The sequence below is a fragment of the Sapajus apella genome, unplaced genomic scaffold, assembly GCF_009761245.1.
Source record: "Sapajus apella isolate SASKATOON/1434 unplaced genomic scaffold, GSC_monkey_1.0 scaffold5, whole genome shotgun sequence".
Taxonomy (NCBI): domain Eukaryota; kingdom Metazoa; phylum Chordata; class Mammalia; order Primates; family Cebidae; genus Sapajus; species Sapajus apella.
This window is the reverse complement of record NW_022436945.1, coordinates 37023719-37046303: the sequence shown is the minus strand read 5'-3', so window position 1 is coordinate 37046303 and position 22585 is coordinate 37023719. Positions and strand designations below refer to the sequence as shown.

The 22585-nt window shown below is 35.2% G+C and overlaps 1 protein-coding gene across 4 annotated transcripts in view; it reads left to right on the top strand.

Annotated features, from left to right (window-relative positions):
- NFXL1 (nuclear transcription factor, X-box binding like 1) overlaps nt 1-22585 on the top strand; it is a 67482-nt gene that overhangs the window by 3839 nt on the left and 41058 nt on the right. For all 4 annotated transcript variants that reach the window (XR_004267506.1, XM_032274103.1, XM_032274102.1 and 1 more), the window contains 9 exons: nt 4483-4592; nt 6527-6657; nt 10298-10476; nt 10704-10865; nt 10966-11066; nt 11730-11844; nt 13197-13321; nt 15565-15687; nt 19115-19205. Coding sequence is in view for 3 of the 4 variants with exons in the window: in XM_032274103.1 (XP_032129994.1) it covers nt 4483-4592; nt 6527-6657; nt 10298-10476; nt 10704-10865; nt 10966-11066; nt 11730-11844; nt 13197-13321; nt 15565-15687; nt 19115-19205 (1137 nt within the window). In the remaining variant the exon portion in view is untranslated. The remainder of the gene's footprint in view (nt 1-4482; nt 4593-6526; nt 6658-10297; nt 10477-10703; nt 10866-10965; nt 11067-11729; nt 11845-13196; nt 13322-15564; nt 15688-19114; nt 19206-22585) is intronic.

Below are 22585 nucleotides of genomic sequence, written 5' to 3'. Positions count from 1 at the left end.
CTGCACCTAGCCATACTTTTTAAAAAAAACCTAAATTTCCTCAGGTTTGATATGTACATTATGTTATCTGTGGTTTATATCTGGGTACTCTTAAAGCCACGTTTGTTTATGTGAAAGAGGGCCAAAGTGATGTTGCTGTTGTACCACTTTACTATTAACTAAAGATTGTTTTATATGTAAATATTAAACTTTCTACCTTTTATTCTTTAAAATCATTATTGGAAATATTCTTGCATGTAGGCCAGGTGTGGTGGCTCATGCCTGTAATCCCAGCACTTTGGGAGGCTGAGGTGGGGGGGACCACCTGAGGTGAGGAGTTTGAGACCTGTCTGGCCAACATAGTGAAATCCCATCTCTACTAAAAATGCAAAAAAATTAGCTGGGCCTGGTGACACATGCCTGTAATCCCAGCTACTGGGGAGCCTGAGGCAAGAGAATTGCTTGAACCTGTGAGGCGAAGGTTGCAGTGAGCCGAGGTCGCACCACTGCAATCCAGCCTGGGTGACAGAGCAAGACTCCCTTTCAATAAAAAAAAATATATTCTTGCATGTAATGTCAACATTTATCAGTATATTTGTAGATATGTCATATTGTTTATATGCCTTTTATTAGTAATGAATTTTATACCCTTACTTGGTTCCTTTTCTTACTTTAGTATCCTGTTAAAACCAGGAAAACCTTAGAAATATTTTAGGAAACAATTCTACAGCGGAGAGGTGACTTTCCTAGAGTTGCACAATTAGTAATTGGCAGAGCTGGGTTTAAACCTAGTTTGCTTAGCTTTAGAGCCATTAGTGGGCTGATTGCATTTTCTCTGTAAAAGCAGAAAAATTCTGAGATTAGACTTTTGCTTTTGTACCTGTTTATGGGGAAAAAGTAGCATTGTACAGCAGTTAAGAATGTTGACTCTTGAGCCACATTGCCACGGTTTAATCCTTGGCTTTACTACTTGGCTGTATGTTTGACATATTCCTTAGCATCTTAGGAGTTCAGTTTCTTGTTTTGTAAAATGGATATAATGACAGTAAATACCTTAAAGTTGTTAGGATGAAATGAATCACTATGTGTAAGCACTGTGTAAGAAATGAATCACAGCAGTGCCTATCGTGTAGTCTGTGCTGTATGTCTGTTTGCTTGACTATTACAGATTTGGTGGCTTGATTATTAGAGATTTTCTATCATCTCTGCTGCTTTCTTCTACAAAATCTGTTTCTTTTTTCAATCATGTCTTTCCTTGATCATAAGGCCCAACATCCTAAGCGCTCGTCTTCTACTCTATACTGATGTGTTCCTTAGTTATTATATTGTGCTTTCATGGGAAGTATAAGGTCAGTGATGTCAGGATTAAGGACTGTTAGTACAACAGAATCAGAAGCATAGCAGAGTTTGAACATGAGTTAGAATAAAGGCAAGTAAAGAGCCTGAGAGTTAGCCTTTTACTTTTTTTTGGGAGACAGTCTTCTTTCTATTGCCTAGGTTGGAGTGCAGTAGTGTGATCATAGCTCTCTACAATCTTGAACTGCTGGGCTCAAGTGATCCTCCTGCTTTAGCTTCCCAAGTAGCTGGTAATGCAAGCACACACTATCATGCCTGGCTAATTTTTTTAGAATTTTTTTGTAGAGACAGGATCTCCCTGTGTTGCCGGGGCTGGTCTTGAATTCCTGGCTACAGGGAATTCTCCCACCTCAGCTTCCCAAAATGGCAGGTGTGAGCCACTGTGCCTGGCTGAGAGTTAATAAAATCTTTAGACAGAAAGATTTATGTATTTCACTCTTCCCTTCCCACCCCATATCCTTGGTGATTAGACAGTTGCCTGAATATATTGATGGGATCATGAAGATAGTTGCACATCATCAAGTAGGTTTCTAAGGAATTTACTATATCTGCTAAGGAATTAAGATTAGGAAGTTTGGCTAGATAGTCTAGTTCAGCTAGGTGAGAATTGATAAAAAGTAACTGTTAAGGTTAGAGGGTTTCTTGTTTCTAAAGGACTTCATAGAAAATAATCTTAAGTTTTCTGCTTCAAGAGGACCTCAAACCATTCTAGATAGAGTCAGATTTTATTTTTAAATAGAAAATGCAATAATGCAATAACTAGTCTTTTAGTCTAGTATTTAGAAAACATTTGTTATTTCTAAGTTTTAATTTTTAATCTGGTTTTAATCTTAAAGTGTTATGGTAATTTTTTTATGCTATGTTTTACGTAAAATCCATTAGTATTTGATTCTTATTCCTTTGCCTCTACCAATGTAAGAAAATCTGATCACTTGATTTAAGAACATACATGCCAGAGTAATGGGATGGTTCCTACCTCACATTAGTGAATTGAAGAGCAGGACTTTACCAAAGGAGTTCATTTTTATTTGAGCTCAGCCTTGGCATTTTTGTGATCCTTCTTTCAGATTTCAAACTTGCACAGCCCACTTCCTGATGAGTATCTCTATCATGGACGCATCAAACTGATGTTGAAAGAGAACTTATTTATTCTTTTGTTTTCTTTATCTTAATGGCACTACAGTTTTCTCAGTCACCCTCCCAAGCCAAGCAGAGATGGCACATGCGTGTTATTTACTGCAGTTCTCCCTCTGCCCATGTCAGACAGCTCAGCAGACACAGCACTCTTTCCTTCTGCATCTTAACATGAACTTCAGCTTTTAAAACTATCACAACATAATTGTCACCAGGTCCTCCTAAGTTTTGCTTCCTAGATTTCTTAAATCTACCCTTACGCTGCCTATGTACTGTTATTACCTAGTTCAAGACTTTACAGCTGCTTAACATCTGAATTAAATCCACATAATAACTGTGAGGCAGATAACTGTTACTACTAATTTTACAGATCAGAAAACAGAGACACATTAGGGAACTTGCTCAAGGTCATTTTTTTTTTGCTTTATCTGCTGTAACTGCCTCTTAACTGGCACTTCCTACTTTCAGTCGTGGCCTCCACATACTCATTTTTCTTTAGGTGCCAGAGTGATCTTTTTAAAATACGTGACTTCAAATGCCATACTATCTGCTGTGATGTGCTGGGCAGTACATTTTATTGCTGCAGCCAAATTTTAATGCATGTTTCAAAGAAATCTTACATAAATTTTTAAAATAAAATGTTTTTATTTTGTAAAAGCCTGTTCTATCTTCTTAAATTGTGTTTTTTGAGTTAGCTGTTAAATTAGATGAAATTTAAAATGTTTTATGTCTGTTAAAGCCAGCTTTGTTGAAAAACAAAATAAGCACCCTATATTATTATTCTGCTTTTAAGGATTTTTTTTTTTAATTCAGCGTTTGTTTAAAGTAAAGCAATTGTCTTTAATAATTTTATAATAATTTATAGTTTTGAGAGTGTGTTTGCATTTATTTTGTTTAATGTCCTAAATCACATTTATATTATGGCAGGGCAAGCTTTCATAAGTGCCGTGTTTACTCAGATGATTTTAGAAAGTAAAGATTAGCCACATGTCCTATTTAATTTTTTTGGCAATTTAAATTTGGCTTGAACCATGTTATTTCCATGGTAAGTTCTGTACCTATGGTAGTTTACACTTTAATCTACTTTTTTTTTGAAGACTCAGTCAACCTCTATTGAACAATCTTTATTGTTCTAAAGGCATGTAGACTTATTTCTCTCATACTAAAGTGACTCAGATTATTGCCCTTTTGGTGTCATTTGTACTTTAGGGTACTTGTTCTGTTTTTCATTTTGCTGTTACTTGTTGTTTGTTGGACCTTCCTGCAGTTACTGCTCATTGCAGTGTAGCATAGAGGTTAAGAGGGTTTACTTTGTGGGCAAACTGAAGTTACCTGTTTTGTGCCTCAGTTTTCTCATCTGTAAAATGAAAATAATAGTAACTCATTTAATCCTATTGAAATACTAATAGTACAGTGTCTAGCAAAGAAGCAGTGAATAATTACTTAAATAAAATACTGTCGGGTACTTTTTTTCCTAAAAAGTTTATGCTACCTTTTTAAGCAGAAATAGTGAACATAATTTCATGAGATGTAGTTATTGTACTGTAAAAGCCTCAGAGTCTTTTCATTCAGCAAGTTTTTATTAAGAATACACCTAGTAAATATGCACACACACACTCACATCTATGCTTATATTTATGCTAAGTGGCTCTACTAATTAGTTTAGGTTCTTCCTTTCACACTTTGCTTTTCCTTAAGACTTTACATCTTGCTGCTCTTGCTTATGGCTCTGCCTCCACCAAATCGGTTGAGAATTGTAACAACCACAAAAGCAGGTGTACAGTGAGAGAGCCGAGATACTGTTTTTGAACCATGTACGCAAGATTTATTACACAGACTTTGTGACCTCTTGACAGCTCATTGGTTCCTTTTTTTAAAAACTTCTTGTTTTACAGCTATATTTTGAGCGATCGATATTGCTAGACAGTTCTTATGTAATGTGGTGCTATTAGTGAGTTTGTGTTATTTTCAGATGTTGTGCAGCATGAGATTTTTAAATCTTTAAATTTCCAGATGGAGATATACGTGAATTAGAGAGAACAAAACAATATGTAAATGAAGCTTTTCAAGCAGGGGCCATGACGTGCTTAATTTGTATTGCTTCCGTGAAGAGAAACCAAGCAGTAAGTTTTTCTCATTTATATTAATGTATCTCCTCAAAATATCTTCGTTTGCACTTGTGATACTTAACAGTGATTTATTATTCTTCTGCTTGCTTTTGTTTAAAAGTGCTTTATTTGAGAATTTTGTATATGAATTGATCTTCATTTTAAAATCTGGAATTTTAAAAAAATTACCGCTAAATGAGCATTTAGTATTTTTAGCACTATTGATGTAGCTTAGTTATCGTCAGTTTTAATGCAAATGTGGTTTTGATAAAACATTTTTAGTATCTGTACTTTAGAGATTCCCATAAAAATGAAAAGTTGAAATGTACTATATTACTTTTAGTGGGTTTGAAAAAGATATTCTCACTATCTTCAAGGAAGTAGAACTTGGCAGTAACACTTATGGCTTAATTAGTTAACCTATCCTGTGTTAAAGGCATTTTGGGAAGTGGTGAGGGTCAGTGGGAAGAGAGAGATTCAGACAAAACTCATGTCCTTAAAGGAGCTATGGCCTAGTGATGAAGATGTATATATGTACATTTAAAAGGTCATTAATGAAGCAATTAAGGAGAAGTGATTACTGAATGTGAAAGACTCAACATTTTGACCTTAGATTAATTCACTGCTATTACAGCAGCATTGCCTAGAGAAAGCAAATCATGCCAGATGAAATAGTTTGGTCATGTAGAGTGAATCAGAAATGTAACATGCTCAGGTTGGATAGAAGAATATAGCAGATACAGATGCTTTTTGTGTCTAGAGTCACATCTAGTTGGTTTACTCTGATTTCAGCTTCAGGGAATGAATAGTCTCTGCATGTAGATAGAAATACACTTTAAACACTTACTATGTGTGTGTGTTTTTTCCACCTCTAACTTTTCTTCTTGGAAATTGACTTAGCTGATACATGGGTATGGTGCAGAAACACTGGGGAGTTAAAGCCCCATGCAGCAACATTCAACCACAGGGAGTTGGTAGGTGAATGCCTCAGCCTCCTTTCCATTAGCTGGTGGGGCTGGGTAGTCCAAGGCATGTTTTACATGGTTCTGCAGAGGTCCCCCTGTAGGATTGAGCTTCTGTGCCCCTTAGTGGTAATCAGCTCAACAATATATCATTCATTGGCATTTCTTTTTCCCGTCTAGTCCCCTCACTCCTGCATCCAAGCTCTTATCTCAGATACTGCTTTGGGGGTAACCCAAACCAAGAAGTTGGCTGTTTAATGCTGTTGCTAGCTCATGCAATATGCTACATGTCTGATTTTATCAAACAGTTGTAAAATGTTATAAGGAAAGGAGAACTGATTTTTATCAGTTATATCAAAATGTTTGGCAGGTTTCAAAAATATATTTAGTATTATTCCTTAAGCTTTTAAATTATAGATATTCTTGTTTTTTGATTACCTAATTTTTAGAATTTAGCATTAGTAAGGTGTTAGACTAATAGGTTTTATATAATAAAAAGGCTATGTAGAGATATATGTACATATTTATGTTTAAGGATTCTTTTGTAGTGTTATTTATACTTGGAAATAACCACTTAATAACGAGAAATTTGTTTAAGTACTTAAATCTATGTGATAAACTGTTTAGCTATAAATATGCTTATAAAAAAGACTATAAAGTTGTATTTCAATTATAGTATAACCTCATTTTTTAAAAGAATGAAAAAATATATGTATATAAATTTGGAGACTGTCCAGAATGTTAGCAGTAATTATTTCTAGCTGAATGAATCTAGGTGATAAATAATAATTTTCTTTAAAGTATTCTACCTTTAAATGCATTTCCCATGAAACAGTTCTTCTATTATAGTCGAAGGAAAGATTTTTTTTTCTTTAATCCTTAAATAGCTCTTGAAAATGATTTAGTGTGATATTCATATTAAATTGTTTTAGAATTAACAAAGACAAATTATTGAACATATATTAACTTCTGACACTTTTGTCTTAGGTTTGGAGCTGTTTGGGATGTTTCTGTATATTTCACATGCCATGTATCCAGAAGTGGGCTAAAGACAGTCAGTTTCTTGTATCTTCTGTGACCGATGATGATTTTGGAAAGAGAGATTATCCCTGGCCTTGGTAACTTTTTCTGATTAGTTGGATTATTACTATTATTTTGAGACGGAGTTTCACGCTTGTCGCTCTGGCTGGAGTACAGTGTCGATCTTGGCTCACTGCAACCTCTGTCTCCCGGGTTCAGGAGGTTTTCCTGCCTCAGCCTCCTGAGCAGCTGGGATTACAGGTGCCCGCCACTATGTCTGGCTCATTTTTTGTATTTTTAGTAGAGATGGGGTTTCACCATGTCAGCCAGGTTGGTATTGAACTTCTGACCTCAGGTGACCCGCCCCCAAAAAATCCCAAAGTGCTGGGATTACAGGCATGAGCCACCACGCCCAGCCTAGTTTGATTATTAAATTGTAGAAGAAATGAAAATTATAGGTTCTAAGTTGCTTTATTGGTGGTTTCAATATCTATATTGGGCCTTTAAGTAGTCATTTGGTTTGTGACGCTATGGAACCTTGGTAATGGCCCATTTTTTTCAATTTGTATAACTACTTGTTCATTTTGATAACTAATAAATCATCCAGACTTAATTTTTCCCCTGCAAAACAATTCCTTAATTATGCTTTGAAAGGACTTTCAATTTTCTGTAGGACTGAGAATCATTCATAATTGCAGTCTTCTTGTCCAGAATTCCTGTGAGCATACATTATTACTACATGGTACAAGACTGTCATTTAACGTATTTCGATTATACAATTCCCAGTTTTATCCTCTGAAAGCTTAAAACTGCAGGTGTATATTATACAATATTATTTTTTTTTTTACATTTATTTTATTAGTTTTGCTTATTATTGACTATTTGATCTTTTGTTATATTTCCAGAAAGAGTTGGAGAGTAGAATTTTATATCACTGCTAAATAAAGATAATAACAAATTTATTCATATTGGCAGCCCAAAGAGGTAGACTGACTGTCAGAGTAATGAAGTATAAGCTTCAGGGACTCTGTTTGGTCACATTTTGTAACATTAATAACTGATTTTATATTTAAAATTTTGTGTGTTATTTTTCTTTTTGAGACAGGGTTTTGCTGTATTGCCCAGGCTGGAGTGCAGTAGAGTGGCCTCGGCTCACTGCAACCACTGCCTCAAGCAATTCTTCTATCTCAGCCTCCAGAGGAGGTAGGATTACCGGTGCCCGCTACCATGTCTAATTTTTATATTTTTAGTAGAGATGGGGTTTCAGCATGTTGGTCAGGCTGGTATTGAACTTCTGACCTTAAGTGATCCACCCATCTGGGACTCCCAAAGTGCTGAGATTACAGGCATAAGCCACCATGTCTGGCCAGTAGTGTAGTTTTAAAAAACATTTTAGGCATGCTAGTTACTTTTAGAAGAGTATGTAAAAATAATTCTCAGCAATCTATGAGAGATTTTATTCTCCTGTTACCAATGGGTATATTGAAGTTAATTGAAGGGAACTGACTTCAGGCTCCTCACTCTTTCCAAAATTTGAAACCTAGGATTTCTTACTTCTAAATTCAGTTCTTTTTGTATTCTTCCAGCTGAGTTGTGTCTTACGAGCTTGCTTTTAGAAATACTTTCTTTTCATTGAATGCACACTGTTTGGAAATTGAATGCACACTGTTTAACATTTCGAAGTACATTTGTTTTGCTCCTGCATATTATTTATTTGTGGTGTAGGAATTTTAGTGTTTGATAGATGTAGAATTAAGCCAGATATTCTAGCTTGCAATGTATGTTTTTTCTTACCCTCGTTCTTCTCACTTCTATTTTAAGTAGTCAATTTGTCATAGGAGGAAAGGATCAGTTTAAAAAAATAATGTACTGTTACTTTTCTTATAATTTAAAACGAACAACAGTTTAATCAGCTGTGCCATATACTTTGCATTCCATTTTTCAAATTTTTTAAGAAAGAAAATAAATGACCAGTCTGGTTGGAAACCCATTTTGCTTAATCCTTATAAAGATGGAGCTAGAACTTGGTAAAATGTTAATAATTTTAAGTTATTTTATAGAAATAAAAAATTTTAAATACAGGTTTCTACTAAGATATTGCTTTTTTGTGAAGAAGATGTAGCATAATTACATTTCATTGTTGGCATCCCATTATTTAAAATAAAACTTACTCATTTGTACATATTACCCTCACTGGGCCACTTCAGTCTCAGTGCAGGTGGGCAGTGTTAAGGTATGGTGAGTTGCCTATTAGTCATCTATATGCATGCTTATTAGAAATACATATCCCCCTCCACACTAGCTTAAAGGAATAGTAAACACTTTTAATAAGAGAAAATTGAACTCTTCCAACTAAGTACCAGTTATTTATTCCAGATGCAGGTGAACTTAATATTTTGTTTTTGATTTTTAATTATAAGAAAAAATATCTTTTGGGTTATTTTGAATATTTATGTGGCATTTATTTGGAAACAGAACATGTTCTCATGACAGTGAAAATGTTTTGTATATGATACAAAAGAAATTTTAAATGTTAATGTGAAACTTATTGTAGAGTAGTATACTAACTATACTCATTTGTCTGGGAGATAAGGTTTAGAGCATCTTCTGAGAATGAAGTGATCTATGATGATCTACAAGTACATTTTTGATAGAGTTGAAGGTTAACACTTCTACCAAAATTTATTTATTTTAATGATGGAAGTTTAAAGTCTTTCATGGTACTTGAACTTTTCTTTGACTTAGGCACATTCAAATTGTATCTTTTTTGGGTGGGGCATGGTGGCTCACGCCTGTAATCCCAGCACTTTGGGAGGCCAAGGCTGGTGGAACACTTGAGGTCAGGAGTTCAAGACCAGCCTGGCCAACGTGGCAAAACCCTTGATCTACTAAAAATACAAAAAATTAGCCGGGCGTGGTGGCACGCATTGGTAGTCCCAGCTACTCAGGATGCTGAAGCACAAGAATGTCTTGTACCAAGGAGGCAGAGGTTGCAGTGAGCCGAGATTGCACCACTGTACTCCATCCTGGGTAACAGAGTGAGACCCTGTCTCAAAAAAAAAAAAAAAAAAAAGAATATTATATGTTTTTTTGTACTAGATGTTGAGAATTATGAAATTCTTTATTTTCAAGTTTATTCCCCCTTAATTCTAAATTGTAGTCATTTTCCTTGCTGTATTGTTTGTCTATAACCTGACTTCTGTCTTCTGTTTGCTGTTGCTAATATATTTTATTTGTAAACCACAAAACAAAACTTTAAAAAATTGAGTTTTATGAAAAGCAGTGTGAATTCCTCAAGAATAAAGTTCAGGTGGTTAGTAGAAAACTAATTTTACTTTCTTTTTGTAGCTGTATTCTAGATATGTGCCGTTTAATTCGTGGCAACTAGCCACATGTAGCTATTTAAATATTTAGAAATTATAAAATAAAAAATTCCGTTTCTTCCTCAGTTGTAAGCAGTAGCCACATTTCAAGTGCTCACAATATGTGGCTAATGGCTACTGTACTGGACAATCCAGGTATAAAACTGTACCATCATCTAAGCACATTGTATTGTGTAGAGCTGTTCTATATGGTTGAAATAGATTTTAATAAGATCCTATTTACTAACACAAGGATGGAGCACAGTTCCTTAACATAAAACTAATTTAACAGAATATACTCTGTTACTAAGTATATTTATATTTGTGTTGCTTTTAGAGGTGAAGTTAGCTTTAGTAATTTCATTCTTCTTTGTAGTCCAAAATGTAGGTTTGAATACAAACGATCTGAAACACCTAGTAGGTACTATTGCTATTGTGGAAAAGTAGAAGATCCACCTTTAGATCCATGGCTTGTGCCTCATTCATGTGGCCAAGTATGTGAGCGAGAATTTAAACCTCCTTGTGGCCATAAGTGTTTACTCCTCTGTCATCCAGGTGAGTTATATATTGCATTTTTACTTGCTTGTGGGCGATTATTTCTTATGTTGAGGCAAAAAAAGTTGTAAAAGTTGAATTCAGAATTTAAGTTTGCCATGAGAAAATATTGAAAATTATTACCTTTGTAAAGTATCAGTAAAGAAATATTGATAGGTGTAGGAGTTAAAAGTTTTAGTTTCTGACTTTAGATTTTTTTTTTTTTTTTGGTTTTTATTGGATTCTAGGTCCCTGCCCTCCTTGTCCAAAGATGGTCACAACTACTTGTTACTGTAAGAAAGCAAAACCTATCCCTCGTAGGTGCAGTGCCAAGGAATGGTCCTGTCAGCTGCCATGTGGACGAAAGTTGCTTTGTGGGCAACATAAATGTGAAAATCCTTGTCATGCAGGTAAAAGGCCATACCTATTAGATTTTCTGACGTTAGGCAAAAGTCAAAGCAATCTTTATTGCTTTTATGTTTCTGTGCTAATATATCATTCTGGTTTTAGGAAGTTGTCAGCCTTGTCCAAGAGTTAGTAGACAGAAGTGTGTCTGTGGCAAGAAAGTAGCTGAAAGAAGTTGTTCAAGTCCATTATGGCACTGTGATCAAGTAAGTTTATATGCATTTTGAGGGATGGGCATTAAAGAATAGACAAAGCATAGACAACTAGAAAGCAGCAAGGCTAATTAGGTTTAGTTGGATAAAAGGTGAGGAAGAATAGCAACTCAGATGAATTATATTTTAAGAAACTACTTTTAAATTTAATATCATTTTAATTATTGGAGGAAAATTTTTTTTCAAAGTCACAGCTGTTTGTTGAATTTTAGATTCAGTACATTTGTACTCCTTCTTGCTAGCTCTTATTCCCTTCCTCTCTTTCTCTTTTCTTCAACCAACAACACCCCTCCCCACTTCTTGAATTAATCCAATTGAGGAAGTGAGATTGATTTTATAGGTTGCTTGTCCTAGAATTGGTGTGGTTTTAGTGCCACTTCGAACTCTTTGATGAATGATCATATGAAGCTGTATGTACTTTTTTTCTTTATTGTATTTTTAAAATATACTTTTTGGTGCATAGGAAATACATGTGTGTGTATACATATGTATGCATGTATCTATCCATATGTATAACACCTGTATAAAATATGAAGTATAATAATATGAGGGATTTAAAGCAGTTATTTGTGATTGAAAAGTGGATTATGTCCTGTATGAAGTCTTTTTTTGTTAACTTTTAAATCCTTCATTAGTGTTAATTGCATTTTATTTTAGGTATGTGGAAAAACACTGCCATGTGGTAATCACACATGTGAGCAAGTTTGCCATGTTGGTGCTTGTGGAGAATGTCCTCGATCTGGGAAAAGGTTCTGTCCATGTCAGAAATCAAGTAAGACTTTTCTTTTTCTTTTTTTTTTTTTTAAGGAAATGAGCTGTCAAGCCATGAAAAGGCATTCAGGAAACTTAAGTGCATACTTGCATATTACTAAATGAAAGAAGCCAGTCTGAAAAAGTTACAAAATAAAAACCTCCAACTATATGACGTTCTAGAAAAGTACAAACTGTGGTGACAGTGAAAAGATCAATGGCTTCCAGGGGTTGGAGAGAAAGAGAGATGAATAGGAGAGACACAGAAGATTTTCAGGACAGGGAAACTCCTCCGTGTGATACTGTAATTGTGGATATATGTCATTATACATTTGTCCAAACCTATAAAATATACAATGCCAAGAGTGAACCCTTATATAAACTATGATCTTTGGGTGATTATGATGTGTCAATGTAAGTACCTCAGTTATAACAAATGTACCACTCTAGTAGGGTTTGTTAATAGGGGAGCCTCTACTGTTGTCATTATTATGTAATAGGTTGTAGGTGAGTTTATTTTAGGCTGCTTTGAGATAAAGGCATAGTAGGATAGCAGTTTGAGTCAGCTGCTTTGACTCTCCACAAATAACAGCATCATATGTGTAAGAAGACTACTTCTAATATTTGTCATGATATCTTTATGTTATAGGTGAGTTCTATAATTTTGTTGTTGTTACCGTTTTTTAAGAGACATGTTTTCATCCTGTCACCCAGGCTGGAGTGCAGTGGTGCAATTCTAGCTCACTGCAGCCTCAGACCCCTGGGCTCAAGTGATCCTCCTGCCTCAGCCTTCTCAGTAGCTGGGAATACAGGCACCTGCCACCATGCCTGGCTCATTAAAAATTTTTTTTTGTAGAGATGGGATCTCCCTATGTTACGCAGACTGGCCTCAAACTCCTGGCTTCAAGTAATCCTCCTGCCTCGACCTCCCAAAATGCTGAGATTTTAAAAGTGAGCCACTGCACCTGGCCTGAGTTTTATAACGTTTTAAAGCCTACATCTTTCTTTTTGTCTTTGTGGGGTAGTTAAGGGCAAGTTTTTTAAAATAAATTTGTACATTAGCAAAATTCCTCATGCATGGTTTGTATAGTCTTTACTCATTTCTTTAGATACTATTTCTGAAGTAGGTGGCCTATAAAAATGTGTTTCTTGAGGATGTTAACTTGTGCCAAATTTCTTTTTAAAAACTATAAATGCCACAAATATTAGGAATTATTTTCATTAAAGTTAATTTTTCCCAATGATTATGTGGTTACAAAAATTCATAGTCTGAAAGGGCTATCATCCCTCAGGGAACCTGCAGAACATGGCACTTTGTTGATATTAAATAATAATGTATCCTATTATTAATATTGACTTTTTATCTGTTTTTAGAGTTTTCTTTGCCTTGTACGGAAGATGTACCAACTTGTGGAGACAGTTGTGATAAAGTTCTTGAATGTGGAATCCATAGATGTTCACAGCGTTGTCACCGAGGTCCCTGTGAAACATGTAGACAAGTTAGTTATCTACTGTAATAATTACTTTTAAGAGCTACCTATCATAATATATCAAATGAGATTGTCCTATGGTTGTTTCCTGTTACTTATTTTCATATACATCTGTATCATGATCTATATGAGCTTAGTGACCTAATATTCGGGTAAGAAGCAGGAGAATACAGGCATACCACATTTTATTGCATTTCACTTTATTGTGCTTTGCCAATACTGCATTTTCTTATGAATCAAAGGTTTATGATAAACCTTTGTAAAACAGGTCTTTCAGCTTCATTTTCCCAACAGCACATGCTCATGTCTCTGTGTCATATTTGGTAATTCTTGCACTATTTCAGACTTTTTCGTTATCATTATATCTGTTATGATAACCTGTGATCAGTGATCTTTGATGTTACCATTGTGATTGATTGGGGGGTGCCACAAACCATGCTCATATTAGACAGTGAAGTTAATGGTTAAATGTTATGTGTGTTCTGACTGCTCTACTGACCAGTCATTCCCCTCCCTCTTTCCCTCTCCTTGGGCCTTCCTAGTCCCTGAGAGACAACAATATTTAAATTAGGCCAATAAATAACCGTACAATGGCTTTCATCAATGTTCAAGTGAAAGGAAGAGTCGCAGATTTCTCATTTAAATCAAAAGCTAGAGATGATTAAGCTAGTGAGGAAGGCAAGTTGAAAGCTGAAATAGGCTGAAAGTCCTCTTGCATCAAATAGCCATGTTGTGATTGCAAGGGAAAAGTTCTTAAAGGAAATTAAATTGCTACTCCAGTGAATACAGGAAGAAAGTGAAACAGCCTTATTATTATAGGAGGAAGTTTTAGAGATCTGCATAGAAGATCAAAGTAACTATAATATTACCTTAAGCCAAAGCCTACTCCAAAGCAAGGCCCTAATTTCAATTCTGTGAAGACTGAGAGAGGTGAGGAAGCTGCAGAAGAAAAGTTTGAAACTAGCAGAGGTTGGTTCATGAAGGAAAGAAGCCCTCTTCCTAATACAAAAGTGCAGGGTGAAACAGCAAGTGTTAACGTAGAAATTGTAGCAGGCTATCCAGATGATCTAGCTAAGGTAATTGATGAAGGTGGCTACATTAAACAAAAGATTTTTCAACTGAGATGAAATAGTCTTCTACTAGAACAAGATACCATCTAGGACTTTTAAAGCTTCAAACCATCAAAGAATATAGGCTGACTTTCTTCTTAAGGGGTAATGTAGCTGGTGACTTTAAATTGAAGCAGTGCTCATTTACCATTTCAAAATTCCTAGGAGATCTTTTGAATTTTGCTAAATCTAGTCTGCCTATGTAAATGGAACAACAAAGCCTAGATGACAGCTTATCTGTTGACAGCACATCTTTACAGCATGGTTTACTGAATATTTTAAGTCCACTCTTGAGATTGACCGATTGGAAAATACCCTTTTCAAAATATTACTGCTTATTGACAATGCACCTTATCACCCAGTATCTCTGATTGAGCTGTACAAAGAAATTAATGCTGTTTTATACCATGTTTGCTAACACAATATCCATTCTGCAGCCCATGGATCAAGGGATAATTTTGACCTTCAAGTTCTATTTTTTACAAAATACATTTTATAAGGCCATAGCTGCCATAGATAATGATTCCTCTGATGAATCTTGGCAATGTAAATTGAAAACCTTCTGGAAAGGATTCCTCAGTTTAGATGCCATTCAGAACATTCATTCATTATAAGGAGAGTAGGTCAAAATGTCAACATTAACTGGAGTTCATAAGAAGTTAATACCAGTCCTCACGGATGACTTTGGGTGTTCAAGACTTCAGTAGAGGCCTATACTTGAGACTTTAAAGTTGTATGTGTCATTTTGGTTTTGACCAGAGCACCAAGTCAACAAGTTAGCTTACTAGATACTCCAGTTTTTTTTGGCTTTACTGAGACAAGTGGTGCAGATGTTATGGTTGTAACGAAATGTAAGTAGTTTTATTATGTGTGTGTGTGTGTGTGTGTGTGTGTGTGTGTGTGTTTAACTATTTAATATCAATTTTCTACTAAATTTAATAACAAATTTATATGCAGTCCTTTCTGGAACAAAGTAAGATAAAAGCAAATGTTTTAGGAAATTCAAATTGGTGTTTGGAAGTTTGTTACACAAATTTAGTGTTAAAATTTTTGTTCTTCATGTTTTAATAATTGTAGAAGTTGCAATAAGAGGAAAAATACGAACAAAAATCAATTTTAATAGCATTTCTTTTATTCTTCTAGGAAGTGGAAAAGCACTGTCGCTGTGGAAAGCATACAAAACGAATGCCTTGTCATAAACCTTATCTGTGTGAAACTAAATGTGTTAAGATGCGTGACTGTCAGAAGCATCAATGTAGAAGAAAGGTTTGTGTTTTAAGCTTGGAAATCCCTGATATAAAGACTTTGTTGAATTTTTCCATTTTGGACTCTCAATAAGTGCTGTCTTGAATTGTTTCTCAAAAAATGTTCAGGCATTTGCTTTGGTTTTCATGCAATATATTAATAAATATTCTAGATTAACCTTAATCTAGGTAATTTTTGTATTAGTGGGAATTGTACCAATTTTTTTAAATGAGAAGAGTTTCTTGTCCTGTGCATTGTCCTCTCAGCTTGATTCTCCAGCTGTTTCTGATTACTATTTCTGATCACTGGAATGTATGATTTTCATACATTTTATATTTGTGTATTTTATAAGCCCCAAATACATTGACTTTACTTTTGCTTTAAATAATCAGTTATCTTTTAAAGAGCTTGAAAAAATAAGAAAAAGATAATCTTTGATGTTTATCATCATACTTATTTTAAGTGCTTTTCATCTTTTTGTATAGATTCAGATTTCTATCACATTTCATTTTCTTTCTATTCTGAAGGATTTCCTTTAATATTTCTAATAGCACTGGTCATGAATTCTTTCAACTTTGTATGTCTGAATATACCTTTCTTTAGTTTTTGTGAAAAATATTTTTACTTTAGAATTCTACTTTGGCGGTTTTTACCCTCATACTTAAAAGGTATTGCTCTACTATCTTTTAGCTTGCATTTTTTCCACTGAGTAGTATTCTATGATTGTTATATTTGTTCCTCTGTACTGATTGTGTCTCTTTTTTTCTGGCTGGTTATTAAGATCTCAGTCTTTATCACCAGTTTTCAGTAGTTTGTTTCATCTCTAGAATTTGGATTTGGGTCTTTTTTTATATCTTCCATGTTTCTTCTTAGCATGTTCATGCTTCTCCTTAGCATGTTCATGCTTCCTCTATCTACTTGAATGTGAGATAGGCTGTATTTATAATGTCTGTTTTAATGTTCTTGTGTACTTATTCTGTCATCTCTCATTTCTGAGTCTGTTTCTGTTTATTGATTTTTCTACTTTTTGGGGGTTATGTTTTCTGCTTCTTTGTCTGCTAAATAATATTTGATTGTTTCTAGATGTGAACTTTACATTTTTGGGTGCTGGTTCTTTTTGTTTATTTGTATTTCTTTAAACATTTTTAAGCCTTATTCTGGGACAAAGTTAAATTACTAAAAACCTGTTAGTTCTTTTAGAGGCTTGATATTTTTAGGTATGACCAGAATACTCTTTTGTTTAGGGCTACTTTGGCCTCAATACTGACGCAATAACTTCTAAGTACCCTACTTGATGCCCATGTATTAGGAGGTCCTTCTACTCTGTCTGTAATGAACACGGACCTTTTCATCACCTTGTACAATCTCTTGAAATTATTCTACCTTCTATTTCCAGTGGTTCTTTCTCAGCTTTTGGGTTGTTTCCTCTCTCACACACACAGACAAGTACTCAGCCAAAGACCCAGGGAGTTCTTTCCGGAGTTCCCCAGAGCTTTTTCTGTACTGCTGCCTTCTCTCCACAAATTCTAGCCACAGTGGCCTCTCTGAACTATCAATTTTGTCTGAGATAGCCAGATTCTGCTTATGATCTTCCTCATGCTATAGCCAGAAGTCTCCATGTCTAAGCTGATGGCATTGCAGGGCTTGCCTTGTTTGTTTCCCTTCTGTTAGGAATTGTCGTCTGTGCTGCCTAATTATCTGATGTCTGACAACTGTAGCTTCATATCTTTTGTCTGGTTTTCTAGTTGTTTAAGACAGGACTGTAAATCTGGTTGTTGTTACTACTTCATACATTGAAACAGAAGTGTCTGTTGGCTTATTCAAGTCATGGACCACATAACCTTTCCCCCCACTGGCACTGGCAAAGTGATAGGAACATAGTATTACTCAATGAACATTTGTCTAATTGATTAAAGTATATTGACTTTTTTTTTTTTTTTTTTTGAGACGGAGTCTTACTCTAGCTCAGGCTGGAGTGCGGTCACGTGATCTCTGCTCACTGCAACCTTCACCTCCCAGGTTCAAGCGATTCTCCTTCCTCAGCCTCCCCGAATAGTTGGGACTACAGGTGCACACCACTATGCCTGGTTAATTTTTTAGAATAAGCTGTATTGACTTTTAATTGCTTTTTAAATAATGTATATTTTGTTTTGAGGTATTTTTATGTACTGAAACTTTCTCTTATATACAACCATACGTTTCTTTAAGACAGTTGTAGTCTGTATTTCCTTTCCAAAGTTAGGCATGTAAGAAGTCAAGGAAAGAGTTAAGATGGAAGTATAGACTTATAGTAGTTGCCTGGTGTCCATGATTGAAAAATTAGGACAGGTCATAGCTAGCTATATTTTCACAGACAGGGAAGTGTCTGTGAAATCAGGGAAGTGACAAAGAAAGCTGGATGCAAGTAGCCTATCTCTGCTTCTCTTCTTTAGTCTCTGATTCTGTGGTTTGAAAATAACTGCCAAATGAGGCCAGGAACAGTGGCTCATGCCTTTAATCCCAGCACTTTGGGAGGCCAAGACAGGCAGATCGCTTGAGCTCAGACGTTTGAGACCAGCCTAGGCAACATGGCAAAACTCCATCTCTACCAAAAATACAGAAACTACTTGGATGTGGTGGGTAGTGCATGTAGCATTAGGTACTCAGGAGGCTGAGGTGGGAGCATGGCTTGAGCCTGGGAGGTGGAGGTTACAGTCAGTCAAAATTGTACCATTGCACTATAACCTGGACAACAGAGCCAGATCCTGTCTCAAGAAAAAAAAAAGAAAGAAAGAAAATAAATAACTGCCAAGTGAATCTGTACATTGAATTGGTTCTAATTAAATTTTACTTTGGGAGGCCAAGGCAGGCGGATCACGAGGTCAAGAGATCAAGACCATCCTGGCCAACATGGTGAAACCCCGTCTCTACTAAAAATACAAAAAATTAGCTGGGCATGGTGGCGCATGCCTATAGTCCCAGCTACTTGGGAAGCTGAGGCAGGAGAATTGCTTGAACCCAGGAGGCGGAGGTTGCAGTGAGCCGAGATTGCGCCACTGCACTCCAGCCTGGCGCCTGGCAACAGAGTGAGACTCTGTCTCAAAAAAAAAAAAAAATTTTTTTTAAATAGCCAGACTAATTGTTTTCCTGAGTTGACATTCATTTGGCTAATGTTATTAGTCTCTGCATAGATAAAGGAATGAAATTATCTGATGGAAATGTCTGAGTCATAGAATAATTGAGTCATTAATAATTAAGAAAATTTAGCTTGATTTGTTAAATTAGGTCATTGTAAGTTCTTAGTGAAGTATATTTATTTACCAGAAGAATGTTGATACTCTTGAATACTTTCATTCTTTTAGTGAAAAGTATATCTTTTGCTTTCCATAAGTTCTGTGACTAGTCATGACATGCCCATTATTCATGGGTTTTTGAATTACCTGTTCTTTATATATTGCTTTCTCTTCAGTGTTGCCCTGGAAACTGTCCACCTTGTGATCAAAACTGTGGACGGACTTTAGGATGTAGAAACCATAAGTGTCCATCTGTCTGCCACAGAGGTAAACTTTAACAATAGTTATGATTTTGTGTTTGTATTGACATTGTGGTTTTTTTTTTTTTCATTTTCAGTATTCAATATAATGCATTGACATAGTGTTTTATAGTCGTTCTTTATTTCACTTGACCCTCTTAACCTTGAGAAGGAGGTAAGGTAGTTTGCCAGTGTCCCTATTTTATGGACAAAGAGGTTGACGCTTAAGAGGATTCAGTGACTTACTAAGTGAAATGTCTAGTACATTTGAACCCAGGATTTCTGTATATAAAAGTATTGTCCTTTCTATAACACCATACTGTTTTCTACTTTCTAACCTTCCCCACACAGTTTTTTAATTAAGGTGTTCAGAGAGTTTTGAGTTTTATTCTGAATTTTATATACTTATATGGAGTTAAATCTAGCAAAGGATTAGATATATCCTAAGCTGGCGATGTTTTAAACATTTTGATCTCATGACCCCTTTACACTCTTTTTGTCCCCAAAGGGCTTTTGTTAATGTCAGTTTTATTCATTGACATTGATTATATTTGAAATTAAAATAAAATGTAATATTTAAAAAAATAGCAATAATAAACCCATTATGTCTTAACACAAGTAATATATTTTTATGAAAAATAACTATTTTCTGAGAAAAGTAGAAAAATTTACATTCTTACAAATGTCTTTAATGTCTAGCTTAACAGAAAATACCTGGATTCACATACATGCTCCTGCATTAAATCTGCTGTGATATCACTTGTCACTAGCTTCTGGAAAACTATGCATGTGAGACCTCGCAGAACTGAAAGGGTCTCAAGAATCATTAGGGTTCCTGGACTACACTTTGAGAATTATGTTCTAAGTTATTGGTAGACATTAAAAACAGAGTTAACTTCATTTATTTGGATTATGTTTATATGAAATGGAATCTACTGAGATATGGTGTAGAGTATTGGAAAGATCATGGACTTACAGTAAGAAATCCTAGGTTTAAGGCTAGACTCTGCCACTTGGTAGTTTAATACCTAGAACAAACTACTGAATTGTTCCTTAGTTGACCTCTCAGTCCTTTCAGAAATCTTGCAGCATGTATGGAACTACTATTATTTTTTATGTGGAACAGGCCAGGAGACTATTGGCCCAAGGTTAATAGAACTAGTTGCAGAGTCAGGATGTGAACCCAATCTTTATGATATTTCCATTATACTAGATTCCTTCCACATTAGGAAAAGTGTCAGATTCTATTTATCCTATAGACATTTTCTATAGGTGTTCTTTGATTTGTCATTGAAGTTTAGAAATAGTTTTTTAGCTATGTTCTCACCAACACTAGAAAGATTTTATTTTCTGTTATAGTCATTACATCACTGACCCATTGAGTTTTTGCAGATTTTTGCAAATTACATCTCTGTGGTATAACTGGTTTGACAGTACTAAATCTAATATTATGTAATTTACCACATTACAAGATCAAAGGAGAAATGAGACCGCCTTGATAAATATCTAAAAAATGGTTGATAAAATCCAACATCTATATATGATAATAGTTTAATTGGAAATAGACATATCCTTAACCTGATAAAGAGTATCTGCCAAAAGGTGAGAGCAAATATCATACTTAGTAGAGAAGTGTTGGAAGCATTTCCCTCTCTCTTATTGTGAAGCAAAGCCCATAAATATTTCAGTATTCATCTCTAAAAGATGGATTCTTAACCTAAACATAACTAACATATTTCTTCATATCAGCAAATATCTGGTGTTCAAATTTCTTGTTGTCTTATAAGTAATTTCATTTTTTACTTCAGTTTGTAGAGTCAAAAACCTAATAAATTTGACATATCGTAATTGGTTATGTCTCTAAAATCTTTTAATTTATAATTTAAAATTGACATACAGCTAGTGCTTGACTTATGACCACGGTCGGGACCACGGACCGGTCGTAACATGATTTGGCCGTAAGTTGAGTAGGCTATATGTACAGTTGAAATGGTGTACACGGAGATGGTAGCGCTGCCGGAAGCTGGTCCACACTGTTGTACGCCCAGCTGGGCAACGTTTGCGCTGCCAGACGTGGAGCAGTCGTGGCTAGCGATTGTGGTCGTAAAGTCAAATGGTCGTTAAGTTGCATAGGTCGTAAGTCGATCAATACCTGTATTGTAATTGGTTATGTCTCTAAAGTTTTTTAATTTATAATTTCCATCCTCTATGTCCTTTTTCCCCCTTGTGACTTAATTTGTTGAAGAAACTAGGTTGCTTTATTTAGTTTCTCAGAGTCTGTGTTTTGCAGAATGTCTCTCTGTGGTATTATTCAACATATTCCTCTGTCATCTGTAGTTTCTATAACCTGTTAATTGGATCTAGAGGTTTGATCAGATTCAGTTTTGATATTTTTTTGGTAGAGTTTTTTGTTTTTTTTAAGATTCTTATTAATCCTTAAAAAAGCTTATTAGTCAGAACAAAATTTTCCCTGTTGGAAAGTATGTGGAAGATACTATTGTGCAACTCTCAACATTTGTTTCATTTACAGTTATGTAAGAATGTAGAATCATAATTTCATACCAGTTTTTCATCATTCTAGACTCCTTCATAATCAGAATTATATAGTAATTTATGGGGGGAAGATACTGTATGTTCGTGTTGTGGATATATGGAAATTTGATTTACAGTTTTTTTAAGTTCAGGATGTGTTTATAGTTTTAGAACTACCCGAATCATGCCTATTTTGCCTATTAAGTGGTATTGGTCAGTATAGTTATAGTCTCTGTATACTGCTCTTTTTTTTTTTTTGTGACAGAGTCTCACTTTGTTGCCATGTTGGAATGCTGGGGCCCAATCTCGGCTCACTGAAACCTCTGCCTCCCAGTTTCAAGCGATTTTCCTGCCTCAGCCTCCCAAGTAGCTGGGACTACAGGCGTGCACCACCACACCCAGTTAATTTTTGTGTTTTTCATGGAGCTGGGGTTTTACCATGTTGGCCAGGATCGATCTCTTGACCTCTTGATCTGCCTGCCTTGGCCTCCCAAAGTGCTGGGATTACAGGTGTGAGCCACTGTGCCTGGCCTGTATACTGCTTTTTTATTTTGAAAGTCATAATTAAAATCTGTTATGCTGTATAGATATCTATAATAAATTCTGTTGGTCAATATTGAGACTTTAGAGAAATTATCCCTATTTTCAAGATTTAATTTTTGAAAAAGTGATACTGTAGTTTAGAATAGCAAAAAGGTTATATTTGATAAGTTCCTCTTCTGAAGATGAACAAAAAATTGTTATTAAGTGTAGAAATTGATATATGCTGAATGAGAACAGACTTAAATATCACTATTAACTTTAAAAATACAACATGTCGGCCGGGCGCGGTGGCTCACGCCTGTAATCCCAGCACTTTGGGAGGCCGAGGCGGGT